This window comes from Thrips palmi, unplaced genomic scaffold (assembly GCF_012932325.1).
Source record: "Thrips palmi isolate BJ-2018 unplaced genomic scaffold, TpBJ-2018v1 HiC_scaffold_12, whole genome shotgun sequence".
Taxonomy (NCBI): domain Eukaryota; kingdom Metazoa; phylum Arthropoda; class Insecta; order Thysanoptera; family Thripidae; genus Thrips; species Thrips palmi.
This window is the reverse complement of record NW_023144623.1, coordinates 5,657,852-5,672,153: the sequence shown is the minus strand read 5'-3', so window position 1 is coordinate 5,672,153 and position 14,302 is coordinate 5,657,852. Positions and strand designations below refer to the sequence as shown.

Below are 14,302 nucleotides of genomic sequence, written 5' to 3'. Positions count from 1 at the left end.
CGTCTCGGTCGGGGTGAGACAGAGGGAGAGAGAGAGAGAGAGAGAGAGGAGAGAGAGAGAGAGAGGGGGGGGGGGGGGGCAGCCAATGGGTGCTGCGGACCAGCAGTGTGAATTAATTGAGAGCTAGTCTAGACTTTGCGGCACTTTCCAGAAATCATCCTCGACGATTCCGTACATTGTTTCAGACAACAAAAACGTCCAAAACTCTCGCAACTTTGAATCTCTCCTTTTCTTTTTTCACGATGGCAAATAATTCAGTTGGGCACAGTGGGCCCCGTGTGACCCCACCAATGGATTCCTCGTTCGAAGAGCAATCCATTGGTGGGGTCACACGCTCTGTTCAGGTCCCATTGAGTGACTCTGGAGCCCAAAACGCGTCTAGAGTTTCGGCCGCCTCCAGCGGTCTTCTGGCCCGGGGTGCGGCGGTTTGCTTCCCAGTCCAGTTTTCACAGTGCACGCCTCGGTGTCGGCTTGTCGAAAGTGAAACGTCTGCTGCATTCGGCGTATCGGAATACGATGCGCCCGCCTTTGCTCGCCCCGTCCCGTCCCCGTGCGCCTCGGCCGCCTTGAGCGTCTGGCAAGCGGAGCCAGCGGAGCCAGCGGAGCCAGCCAAGGTCGGGGCGGACCGACGTCGTTAACAATTGTGCCATCTCCACACTGGAAACAATTTATGTCGCTTGGTGAGGAAACAGAGGATGACATCCACGTTAATTGTCAAAGGAATGACGTCATCACGAATTGATGTTACGTTTTCATCAAAGCTCCTGTACTTTTTGCGTGAGCGTCGCAACGAATTCATCACCTGGTTTGATGCCATTCGCTTGCAAGGAAAATCAGCCTCGAAATTCTCATCAAGAGAGGTGGACAGAGGTCAGGTGAGTGCGTGTGCAGATATGGGTACAGACAGACAGACAGACCTTCGGGGCAGCGTGCAAGAAAGGGCCAGCTTGCTTTGTATGCTGTTTGAGGTGTAGGGCCGTGCGGTGCGCCGCGGTGCGCACAGTGTGCCAGAAGACCGGTGGTGGCGGCCAAAACTCACGACGCGTTGCTCCAGAGTCACTAAATGGGATTCGAACCGAACGTGTGACCCCACTAATGGATTGCTCTCCGAACGAGGAATCCATTGGTGGGGGTCACACGTTCGGTTCGAGTCCTGTTTGGCGACTCTGGAGCTCAAAACGCGTCTAGAGTTTTGGCCGCCTCTACCGGTCTTCTGGCCCACTGTGGTGTGGCGCGGTGCGGTCGGCCCGACCACAGCTGGACCCTTTCAGGCGGTTGCCTGCGAATAATTACTGTAGGTGGGCCGAGCCGAGACCGTTGGGGGGAGCGGGGATGGGGGAGGGGGGGAAGAGGTACCCGCCGCGAGGTCGCGGTTCGCCCGGGCCACCCCGTGGCTTGAGGTCCAGCAGGCTCAAGGGGCGTTTGCGTCCCTCTGTCTCTCTCACACCTGCACGAGAGAGACAGAGCGCAGAAAAGGACTCTCGGACAGTCAGTCCACAGGAACGCTGGTGGTGTTCTGGCGGGCATGTTCTGGCATCGTTTTGCTGCTTCGATTCCTCGATTCCACTCGGCGGCCCTCGCTTGCCACTCCCTTGACAGTGGGGTGGTCTAATTAGCGACAAGACTGTCCGTCCGAGGGCCTTGGCTGCCTCGGGTGCCTCGCCCGGTCCAGTCCGGCCTGGGACGGCCTGGGACGGCCTGGGACGGCCCCACAGCCCTTTGAAGCAAGGGCCCCTCCCTCCGTCTTTCCCTTTCGTTCTCCGGTCCCTCTCCTCAGCCTCCAGGGTTAAACCGCGCGCCCTTGATGCCCCGCGACGGGTGGGACTCCCACCGAATGTCGCGGGACTTGCTTCTGGCATCTCGGTCCACCTTTCACCCCCTGTCGACTAAAGTGTGCCACCACCTACACGGGAAAAAAGAAATTCCTTGACCCAACGGAAAAGTACGTTGGTTCCGTGATCACCGAAAAAATTTCTTTGAGTACCGAAAAAATGATTTGAGTGACGAAAAATTTGTTTGAGTACCGAAAAATTTATTTGAGTAACAAAACATATCTGTAAGTAACGAGAAATTTCTGTGAGCAACGAAAAATTTCTCGTCACGCGTTACGGTTATAAAACAATAATCAAATAACCGTCCCACAGCCCGGCGAAAATTTAGATTGTCACTCCGTCCGTCTATCTACCTGCCTGCCTGTTTGACGTCTGTCCGTCTGTCTGTCTGAGCGGGCGCAACATGCAACGCGCGAAGGCAGGCAGGCTGCCGGGGCGTGGCGCGCCGAGCCAAGGGTGGCGTGCAGGAGCTCTCGCCACCGACGCCTCGTGGCGGGCCGCCCCTGCTATTATCATTACTATTATGAGCCGGGCGTCCCCCCCCCCATCTCGGATGCGTGTTTTCCGGCCCGCTGCGCGGCACCCTCTCCCCCTCCTCCTCCCTCCCGCTCCGACAATCTGAAATTGTGTTAAAATATTGCGGGGGAGCCTCGGCTCGCCTCGGCGCAGACTGGCGCCCCGAAGCATCCGTCGGAAACGTCGTTATCCTAAGTGATGCGTCTGTGTGCGCCGAGAAAGCTTTGGGCGTCTTCTCCGTCTCTCTCGCACCGGTGCGGCGCAGCGAGAGAGACGGGGGGTTGTTTCGGAACCGGACCGCAGCGTGCTGGGGAATCGATGGGGCCGGAAATGGGAATTGGAGATGCGGACGGTGAGTCGACGAGGGAGAAGAGTGTCCCCAGTGCGCAGTGCACAGTGGGCCAGAAGACCGGTGGAGGCGGCCAAAACTCTAGACGCGTTTTAAGCTCCAGAGTCGCTAAACAGGGCACGAAACCGACGTGTGACCCCACCAATGGATTCCTCGTTCGGAGAGCAATCCATTGGTGGGGTCACACGTTCGGTTCGAGTGCCATTTACCGACTCTGCACTGAGAAAACCTTACAAACTATTTTGGGCCTTACACACAGTAAACCCAAAACCCAGTTTCTGGGGCGTTTTTGACCAAAATCCGGGGAGAAATGAATCTGTTTCAAGGTACCACACCCCTCGGGGCGTGCCGCAGCCTCCGAAGCACCGTGACAGCTATTGAACAGCCATCCTACCAAAACGGGGGTCCACCCCGAGTTCTGCGGCAAACCTGCAAGATTTGGTGGCAATGGCGCACGGCTTCTGTTTAAAAAGTTACCGGTATCTTTATACCCCGATTTCTGGGTTTTTTCTACGTTTTGATGCCCCAGAAACTGGGTTTTGGATTTACTGTGCAAAGAAAAGTAGTTTGTATAACAAAGTATTTTGAGCGTACATAAGCTTACAAAGTAAATACTTCGTAATTTACGAACTATTTCTTCGTATAACAAAGTATTTTAGTTTGTTATATGTATGCTCATAATACTTCGTAAGGTTTTAAGAGTGTGGAGCCCAAAACGCGTCCGGGAATTTGGGCGCCTCCGCCGGTCTTCTGGCCCACTGTGCAGTGTCCCCCCGCCCCCGCGCGCGTGCACCACCACTGTAAGGACGGCTTCAAAAGCAGCGGACGATTATGCAGATTAGACGAAACAATTATGAAAATTAAAAACGCTGCGTTCTGGAGTCGGGCCGACCAACCGAGTGCACGGTCTCTGCGAACTGTTGGAGAGTGCTGTGATTTAAAGCTGTTGCCCAACCCCGCCTTGGAGGAGCTTCGCCACGCCAGCGCGGTGACCACCGGAAGCATGGGGCCGCGCCGCGCCCAGCCACGCCCTGCCCCGCCCCCTGGCAGGCCCGGCAGGCCAGGCAGGCCTGGCACGTTGACCCTGAGTGTATTGCCACGGCCGGGGCCGACGGAGCGAACCGTCGTTTGATGTCGTCCTCCCTCCACGATCACACAATTTTAAAAAAAGAAGTGAGAGAATGAAAGAGACGGATGACTGGGAACGACAATAGTAAGAAACGCACCGAGGCAAACAGGGTATGGCACATGTCGATAACCACGCACGTCGTTTTCAAAACCAGAAAATATGATATCAGCCTAAAATCGAGAGGAATACATTGTAAATACTACATAAAACGGGACGCGAAAAAAAAAGGATGTCGCAATTATAGCCGACATGGCGTGGTTTTATTTTTCATTACCCTCATTTTTTTACCGCTGTTTGGTCCGCGCGCCAATTTGTGAGGCTGTATTCCACCAGTTAAAACAAGCGCAAAAGGGGGAAAATAAATAAAACGGCACCACCGCCGGCTGACAGGCGGCCGATATGGGCGCATTGTTCCATTGTCCGTCGGTCAGCGCGATCCAGGCACGCTCCGGGCACGCTCCAGGCACGCTCCGGGCACGCTCCAGGCACGCTCCGGGCACGCTCCGGGCACGCTCCGGGCACGCTCCGGGCACGCTCCGGGCACGCTCCAGGCACGCTCCAGGCACGCTCCGGGCACGCTCCAGGCACGCTCCGGGCACGCTCCGGGCACGCTCCAGGCACGCTCCAGGCACGCTCCGGGCACGCTCCGGGCACGCTCCAGGCACGCTCCAGGCGAGCAGGGCGCCCCTTCACTCCGCGGCCCAAGCGCCTGCGAACTGCGAGATAGGCAGCTCGCCTCGCCTAGGCGTTGGGCGGCACTAAAGGCTCGGCCCGCCACCTGTTGGCAGGCGGCTTTGAAGGCAAGGGACGTCCGCAGGGCCGCAAAACACGAGCCAGAGAAAAAAAACGAAACTCATTTTTCGCGCGGGTTTTGGAAGGGAAGTGAGCCAAACAACATCAGTAAAATCGAGTCAAATCGGCCAGAGCCAGAGTTTCGTTCAACGAAAACGCGTTTGACTCCGTTTTGCCGACAGCACAGGTGGACGAGCGGTGCACCACAGTAGAGTGTGTCTGTGTTTGGGTGTGAGTGGGTGGGTGGACGCACCGTGGGGGCAGTTCTGCGTCACCACGTGTGTGTGTGTGTGTGTTTGGGAGAGAGAAAGAGAGAGAGAGAGAGAGAGAGAGAGAGAGAGGGAGAGGGAGAGAGAGAGCGTGCGTGTGTTTTGCGTCATAGTGTTGCCAGCCCCCGTGCTTGACCTCCACCTCCGCTCTCACTTTCCCATTTGCTGCCCGGTCCTTGCCTCTCCGTCCACAGCTGCGTGCTGTAGTGTTTAGCGGCGCACGACGCGAGCGTCAAACAACAACAACAACACATCGTTTTTAGGGCCGGGCTTTTGTTGTTTACAGCGCGCTGGCTCCTGTTTTTGCACTGGTTACTTGTTCACTGCCACGCTGTCGGATGACGACCCTCCACCGCCTTTCTTTCTACCCGCCTGGGTTTTATTTTCCCCCTCGTCGAGCCGCGCTGAATTTTACATGCCTGTATCGCACATCAGGTGGCAACAAATAGTGCCCTCACGCGTGGAAGAAGCCGTAAAAACCGCACAAGGAAAAAAAACAACAAAGAAAAACGGCTTACTTGCCTCGCTTTTTTTGTCAAAACAAAAGCAAAAATCGTGGCGTCTTGTTTCTTTTCCAGTGGACAGCTGCCGCGCCACTAGGCCGTAAGGCCCGGACGCCGCCACCCAACCGCGCCACTGTGAAAGAACGTGTCAAAAAAGAGCGAGGACAGTTAGTGCAGCCGACACATTGCGGCGTCGCGTAACACCGTGCTCTATCACGTTCACGGACTAGCACTCGTCTCTCTCTCTCTCTCTCTGTCTCTGTCTCTGTCATACACACACACACACACAGGCCTCTCTATATAGCACACCGAAATGATACCTCTTTCACTGACGCATCGCGGTCGAAGTATTTTGAAATGGACGGCGGACTGACCCACCTTCCTGTCGGACTTGCGCACGGCGTCGTAGATCTTCCAGATGAGGCCGGGTCCGGCGCAGGCCGTCTGCTTGCCCACCTCGAAGTACTGCGTGATGGGGTTGGTGTCCAGGGGGCTGTGGCCGGAGCCGCCGCCGCCGCCCGCCCCCTTGAGCTTGGAGAACATGGCGGGCGCCGGGGCGGCCACCTGGGCGTCCGAGACGCCATTGAGCTGGCCGGTGTTGCCGCTGTTCCCGCTCCCGGAGGAGGAGAAGAGCGACAGGCGCCGCAATTTTATCTTGCAGCCGGGGAGTGCCGACGGGGGGAGGGGGGCCGCCGGGGCGGCGTGAGCCGTGCTAGCCGCGCAAGCCGCGAGCACAGAGCCTGGGTCCGCGCCGCACCACGCCTCACATCGGGGACGCGCCACCTGCAACCAGAACCACAGCGAGAGTTTGTTTACGGCGAAAAACGTTCAAGTTATACACTGAAAAATAAACAAGAGCATTTCATCATTCAATGAGAGAGCGGCCTGATAGTGAAGAGTGTTTAGATAATCATTGTTGTTCGACCTGGAAAGTGTGCACAATACTAAGCTTTTTGTTCGTATTACGAAGAAAACGCTCAGTAGGATATTGGGAGTGCTCGTTTCCGCAATTAAACTCATGGCTTCACACATTGCTCATTTGAGTTCGCGTTCGGCAAGGAGCGTCCCGAAGATCCCAGGCACTTTCTATCTTGGGAACGATGGCGCGTCGCGGCCCTTCCCGGAAGATGGCGTGTTGCCTGTCCTCAAGGGCGGATCCAGCCAGAGGCTTTAGGGGGGGCAAGTGGTGCGAATTGCCTACGTTCAGGGGCATTTTTGTTTGAAGATACACCAAAACGAATCTAAATATAAGCTTCTTCGTTACCATAAACCGGGGTAACTTGAGACAGAAAGGGTAACTTGAGACACTTCTGCTTTTCTACCCTGGAGCTGCCACTTAGCTGGGCACATTCCGAGGTCAAAACTGACCAAGCACTTGTTTACATACTTGATTTGGGAAAAAGGATTTAAACGTTTGGACGGTGGTTTTGGACCATCCAAGGCAGTGCTATGACCATTTTTTTTAAATTTCAGTAAATTTAACTATTTTAGAGATGTTTACAATCTCCCTTGGTACTCCAAAAACGCCTTGGTGAGACCCACATGACTGAAATACCTTTCAACCCTATTATTTCACTTCTAAATGTAGCATTGGTTTCGAGGAGAACCCATCATTTATAGGGTAATACTGACTTCTATAGAAAAAGGTAACTATACGGGGTAACTTGAGACAGCAAATTTCATTGAATTTACCGGAAGTTGAGTGGCGTAACTTGACACAGGCACTTCCTTGCACACAAGGGCGGATCCAGCCAGAGGCTTTAGGGGGGGCAAGTGGTGCGAATTGCCTACGTTCAGGGGCATTTTTGTTTGAAGATACACCAAAACGAATCTAAATATAAGCTTCTTCGTTACCATAAACCGGGGTAACTTGAGACAGAAAGGGTAACTTGAGACACTTCTGCTTTTCTACCCTGGAGCTGCCACTTAGCTGGGCACATTCCGAGGTCAAAACTGACCAAGCACTTGTTTACATACTTGATTGGAAAGAGGATTAAGCGTTTGGACGGTGGTTTTGGACCATCCAAGGCAGTGCTATGACCATTTTTTTAAATTTCAGTAAATTTAACTATTTTAGAGATGTGTTACAAGTCTCCCTTGGTACTCCAAACACGCCTTGGTGAGACCCACATGACTGAAGTACCTTTCAACCCTATTATTTCAACATTCTAAATGTAGCATTGGTTTCGAGGAGAACCCATCATTTATAGGGTAATACTGACTTCTATAGAAAATGGTAACTATACGGGGTAACTTGAGACAGCAAATTTCATTGAATTTACCGGAAGTTGAGTGGCGTAACTTGACACAGGCACTTCCTTGCACAAAAGGGTTTTTACTAGTTACTGGCCTCTCCGCTCTAAGGTCATAGCCAAACCGCATTTGATCGGCAATCCCTTTTTAGTCAGTGTATAGAGTCCCAAGTTGATATGCAGCTTAAAGTTGGAGATTTTTCTCAACTATGAACGGACCCGATAGACACAATAAACCTTGGGGTCTCAAAAGATGGACAATTTCATTGCCTTTCTAACGAGCTAAATATCGTTCAGATCGGATAAGCTTTAGCTCAAGACCCGTCGCTTTATAAGAGAAACTACTGTGGAAATAGCTTAATAATTTTGAATAAATTTTAAGCATTGACGTACACACTAAATGTCATGGGACTTTTTTTGTCCCACGAATGATGCAATTTTAAGCACATCCGGTGGTGATGCAATTTTGTGCCCGCCAGGCGGGACAAATTGTCTAGTGAAAGTACAAGTTCCAGCTGGCGCCGGACAAAATGTGCCACCAGACGGGAACAAAATTGTATCAGCGTCGGATGTGCTTAAAATTGCATAAATCGTGGGACAAAAAAAGTCCCATGACATTTAGTGTGTAGGCTATCTGTCATTGCAGCAATGAATTTGTGTGGGTGAGAGAAAAGAAAAATGTCCTAACAGGTGACACGGTCGGATGTGAAATGGGAGAATCGTAGTGCTTCTTAAGCACCGTCATCCCTCAAATTACAAGATGAAACTTTGTTTCGAAAACCTTCATATGAGCTTCAAAAATTTTCTAATGTATTCTTCATAGCAAATAAGGTAAACGTCTAAGGAAATCAGTATGGACCGGCGAAAGCCCCACTTCCGTTGAAAAGCAAAGTTACCCCAAATGGCGGGGTAACTTCAGACAACTTTGGAGGCCTGTGACTCTCATTTTAGGTGACCCCCGAAAAATTCATGGGTTCCAAACCGATTAGTCACGTGAAATTAAACATGATTAGGATTTGGGTTGGTGAAAGAAGTTTAGCAGACACGCGGTCCAAACGTGAAATATTGTCTCAAGTTACCCCGGTTTACGGTATTTTTTATTTTTGCTTTAATGATAAAGCTATTGATGTCTCGATGTCTTTCGATTCGTACCACGTTTGATTTCTCAGTGTTAGTGCCATCTTTCTCCTTCGTTCCCTTCTCTCTCTCTGTCTCTTCTCTTTCTTCCCTCCCTTTCTTCCCTCTCCCTTCTCCCATTTTTTCCCATGTCGGCTGACGCTGAGGGGGGGGCAAAACACCTGTTGCCCCCCCTTTAAATCCGCCCTTGCTTGCACAAAAGGGTTTTTACTAGTTACTGGCCTCTCCGCTCTAAGGTCATAGCCAAACCGCATTTGATCGGCAATCCCTTTTTAGTCAGTGTATAGAGTCCCAAGTTGATATGCAGCTTAAAGTTGGAGATTTTTCTCAACTATGAACGGACCCGATAGACACAATAAACCTTGGGGTCTCAAAAGATGGACAATTTCATTGCCTTTCTAACGAGCTAAATATCGTTCAGATCGGATAAGCTTTAGCTCAAGACCCGTCGCTTTATAAGAGAAACTACTGTGGAAATAGCTTAATAATTTTGAATAAATTTTAAGCATTGACGTACACACTAAATGTCATGGGACTTTTTTTGTCCCACGAATGATGCAATTTTAAGCACATCCGGTGGTGATGCAATTTTGTGCCCGCCAGGCGGGACAAATTGTCTAGTGAAAGTACAAGTTCCAGCTGGCGCCGGACAAAATGTGCCACCAGACGGGAACAAAATTGTATCAGCGTCGGATGTGCTTAAAATTGCATAAATCGTGGGACAAAAAAAGTCCCATGACATTTAGTGTGTAGGCTATCTGTCATTGCAGCAATGAATTTGTGTGGGTGAGAGAAAAGAAAAATGTCCTAACAGGTGACACGGTCGGATGTGAAATGGGAGAATCGTAGTGCTTCTTAAGCACCGTCATCCCTCAAATTACAAGATGAAACTTTGTTTCGAAAACCTTCATATGAGCTTCAAAAATTTTCTAATGTATTCTTCATAGCAAATAAGGTAAACGTCTAAGGAAATCAGTATGGACCGGCGAAAGCCCCACTTCCGTTGAAAAGCAAAGTTACCCCAAATGGCGGGGTAACTTCAGACAACTTTGGAGGCCTGTGACTCTCATTTTAGGTGACCCCCGAAAAATTCATGGGTTCCAAACCGATTAGTCACGTGAAATTAAACATGATTAGGATTTGGGTTGGTGAAAGAAGTTTAGCAGACACGCGGTCCAAACGTGAAATATTGTCTCAAGTTACCCCGGTTTACGGTATTTTTTATTTTTGCTTTAATGATAAAGCTATTGATGTCTCGATGTCTTTCGATTCGTACCACGTTTGATTTCTCAGTGTTAGTGCCATCTTTCTCCTTCGTTCCCTTCTCTCTCTCTGTCTCTTCTCTTTCTTCCCTCCCTTTCTTCCCTCTCCCTTCTCCCATTTTTTCCCATGTCGGCTGACGCTGAGGGGGGGGCAAAACACCTGTTGCCCCCCCTTTAAATCCGCCCTTGCCTGTCCTCCGCTCCCCCATTCTGGAGGGCAAACAGGGAGGAGCTCAGCCTGTCTCGGGCTGCCCCGGGCGGGGCCACGGCCACGGCGCGGCTGTGGAGGTTACTCGGGTAGGGGTGGGGTGTCTCGGCCTTGGCAGCGTTCTGCGCTGCGGTATTGAAACCTCAAATTTTTGAATCCGGTTCCGGTTTCCCGAGCCCGCAAATCAAATTATCCCGGCGTACATTACCTCTCAATAAAACATGACGCCAGTCACGGGTTTTCCAGTCAGCCGCTCCCCAGATTGAGGGGCCTTTTTTTTGCGGCTGCGCTGAGGGGCTTCTGGCCGAGTGGAGGAGGTGGATGCCCAAATTGAGTTGGGAGAAGTCGGGGCGGGGAGAGTAGTGCGGGGTATTCCGCGCGAATTCTTTCCTGATGGGGATTGGGCCACAGCAGCGGAGACGCAAATCTCATGTCATGAACCCGACCAAGGGAGGAAGGGCGGACAGTGTCGTGGACAGACAGACGGACCGACAGAGCAACGGACGGACTTTCAGAGGGGGAGACGGCATAACAGACGCGCAAAGGGACGTGAGCGGGCGGTGCGGGGAAGCCTTCCCTTTCTCTCCGAGGTATCCAAGTGTCAAGGTATCAAAGTGTCGAGGTATCGAAGCGTCGAGGTATCAAAGAGTGGAGGTATCGAAGCAACAAGGTATCAAAGTGTCGAGGTATCGAAGCAACAAGGTATCGAAGTGGCAAGTTACCCAAGTGTCGAGGCATTGAAGTGTCAAGATATCGAAGTGGCAAGTTACCCAAGTGTCGAGGTAGCCTTGAGGTATCGAAGTGTCGAGGTAGCCTTGAGGTATTGAAGTGTCGAGGTAGCCTCGAGGTATCGAAGTGTCGAGGTAGCCTTGATGTATCGAAGTGGGTGGTTCCGGAGCGTCGAGATATCGACCCACGCCACCGGTAATTGGCGCGCCGCCACGCCAAAGACTCCCGCCATTTTTATTCTCCCCAGGCGGTCTATAAACGTCCACGGCAACACGTGCGACCAACTAGTTTGCACAGCACGGGACGTGTGGGCGAGCGCGCTAGTGTCTGCGTCACCCTCTGTGTTCCACAGTGTGTGTGTGTGTGTGGGTGGGCGAGTGCGTGCGAGAGAGACAGCGGGGGCAGGATTGGGGAATGCACACTGTGGATAGGCGGGTCGTGCGCGTTTGTTGGGTTGGGTTGTGTTTGTGAGTGAGTTGCGGCGCTGACCACACTCGCGAACGAGGAGACAATAATAAATAAAAGGGAGGGTTAGTGTGGGACAGGTTTTGTTAGGGGAGCGCGACGCGCGGACGCGTCCAAATTCAATTACACTTTAACGAGGTTGTCCAGAAGTGAATTCAGCGCCATCAGAACAAATCACGCCACACCGGAAAGTTTTCCGCGAGCGCGCGCACATGCATTGTCAGACATGAATTCACCACGCTGCCATCGTGTATGACTCCCCGCTTCCTGTTGCGGGAGCTTCCTGGAATCAGGTGGCTTTACTGCAGCGCTGTCACGTGCTGGCAGGCCTCTCTCTTCTCTCTCTCTCTCTCTCTCTCTCTCTCTCTCTCTCTCTCTCTCTCGGGGGCGGTCGATACACCTGCCTGGACACCACATCACTCCACGTCCACGGCTCAAAAAAGACCGCGTCACGGGGGCAGTTTTAGCGGCTCTGTTGGGGAAAGCCGCATACGAGCAGCCAGAGCGTTTAAGGAAGTTCTTTGACCGTCGTTGGAATATAACATTTTAATAAAATTTCGTAAGGATGCAGTATGAGTACCCTAATGCCGAATTCCGAATGCCCCTTGCATTTTTACTAAATCAATTCTGCCCAAAACGGCAGTAAAAATGGGCCCTGGCGGACCCGTTTTACATGGGCTCTTATGGGAGGACGGGTGCAGTGCAACTGTTCCATTCACATTGCTCGCTCAGAAAATGTAAAATTAAGTCAAAAAACTGATATGTTGTTCACTAATGTCTACAGAACACGTAGTATTACTGCAATCCAGTTTTTACTAAAAGGAAAAGGAGCACTACGTTCTGAAAGTTGGAAAATCGCGTCCCGTGCCGAGCGCTTGGGCGGGAGGAGCAGCAGATGTGACAACGTCGGGTGGCCCGCGCTGGCCCGCGCGGGGCCGCGCAGCCCCGGACCCGGCAGGCTCCCTCGCCTACTCAGCAGGGCTGCCACTCCAACCGGCGTGTGGCGTTGCCGCTGTGCACTACCGCAGCAAGGCTAGTTTTCTGAATATTTCGGAATAAAAAGACGTCGAGTAGACACGATCAGAAGGTGCAGTTGCACTATGAGCACTAATCTGCGCAAATCTACCATGGTTAGAAGTGCCAAAGAACACTGTTCCCTTCAAAACCTGTGCGGCGCATTTCAATGACAGCGGTTGGTATGGCTAATGCTTCCTTATGGAGCCCCCCTCGCCCCGCAACACCCCCGCAGACGGTCAAAGAACTTCCTTAAGTCGGCAGGGGTCGGCTTGTCGCTGTCAGGCAGTTGTTCCGTCAGCCTCGGCTGTCCGCTGCTACGCGTCGGTCGTGTGTTTGTTCGAAAGAGGTAAGGGCGCATCTTCGCTGACAAGGAATTCGTCGATCCAACGATAAGTTGTTTGTTCTCCACGTGAAACAGCTTTCGTCTCTCTCACCCATGTCTAAAAATCCACTAAGACCATAGTGGATCCGCTTGAAAGGGTGCGATTTCGACAAAGCGGATCCGCTATGATAGGGGATCAGATAGCGGATCCGGTTACAGGATCCGCTGCCGGATCCTCTACCATAGCGGATCCGCTTTGTCGAAATCGCACCCTTTCAAGCGGATCCGCTGTGGTCTAAGCGGATCCCCTAAGCGACTTAGCGGATCCTGTATAGTAGTGGATCCTCTAAGCAAGATGTAACATGTATTTTAAAGAATTTAACAGGGATTTGAATTTTGAAAAGAGGGCTCCTGGGGTACTGAAACTGAGTCCGATCCAAATCTGCAATCCATTTTTCGCTACCATCAGCGGTTTTCGAGATAGCGAAATCATGTTCTTCGATTGCAATAAAATTCAAATGGCCCTAGTGAATTCTCTTCAACATGCCCTGTATAAATTTTGAGCTCAAAATTCCAATAACTTTCGATTTTACAGCCACTTCATTTCGGGACGCCCGTAGAGGATCCGCTTAGGTCATGGGATCCGGTAAGGTCTTAGACGATCTGGCAAGGCCAAAGCGGATCCGGCCAGGCAACAGCGGATCCGGTAAGGCCAAAGCGGATCCGATATGGCCAAAGCGGATCCGACAGGGCCAAAGCGGATCCGATAGGGCCAAAGCGGATCCGATATGGCCAAAGCGGATCCGATAGGGCGCAAGCGGATCCGATATGGCGCAAGCGGATCCGATATGGCCAAAGCGGATCCGATATGGCCAAAGCGGATCCGATAGGGCGCAAGCGGATCCGATATGGCGCAAGCGGATCCGATATGGCCAAAGCGGATCCGATATGGCCAAAGCGGATCCGATAGGGCCAAAGCGGATCCGGTGAAATCTTAGAGGATCCTCTAAAATCTTAGTGGATCCGCTATATCTTAGAGGATCCACTATGGTCTTAGTGGATTTTTAGACATGGGCACTCTTATGGAGCGGTCCACGCAGGAGAGAGAGAGAGAGAGGGGGGGGGAAGAGAGTGACGAAGTAGGGCTGTGTGGGGTCGGTCCGCAGGTCAGTAGTTGGCTGTGTTGTGCTCGGATCGCACAGAGCACTCGGCCCGCCCTTTCATTAGGTGCAGCCACAGCAAACGTGGCTCTCTCGCTCTCGCTTTCGGTCTGCTTTCCTCCTCTTCGCACAACTTGGCGAAAGCGGCTCCCACACATAAACTCCTTCCTCACACACACACACACACACACACACACACACACACACACGCACGAAGCCTCTTACTTATTGTTTTATGCAGCTTGATGGTGAGGCTTTCCACGTCAGTGCCCTCCGTTTTACCTCCATGGCGAGGAGGGCTTGCCAAGGGCTTGCCGAGGGCCGGCAGTACAAGAATGGGCCGGAGCGAGAGAGGCAGCA

The 14,302-nt window shown here is 52.2% G+C and overlaps 1 protein-coding gene across 11 annotated transcripts in view; it reads right to left on the bottom strand.

Moving 5' to 3' along the window:
• Positions 1-14,302, bottom strand: part of LOC117640256 (SCY1-like protein 2) — an 88,126-nt gene that overhangs the window by 54,956 nt on the left and 18,868 nt on the right. For 7 of the 11 annotated variants that reach the window (XR_004587416.1, XM_034376594.1, XM_034376600.1 and 4 more), the window contains exon 2: positions 5,711-6,173. Coding sequence is in view for 10 of the 11 variants with exons in the window: in XM_034376594.1 (XP_034232485.1) it covers positions 5,711-5,974 (264 nt within the window). In the remaining variant the exon portion in view is untranslated. Of the gene's footprint in view, positions 1-5,710; positions 6,174-14,302 lie in introns of those variants that run through there. The other 4 variants (XM_034376599.1, XM_034376604.1, XM_034376601.1 and 1 more) reach the window with 2 other exon arrangements.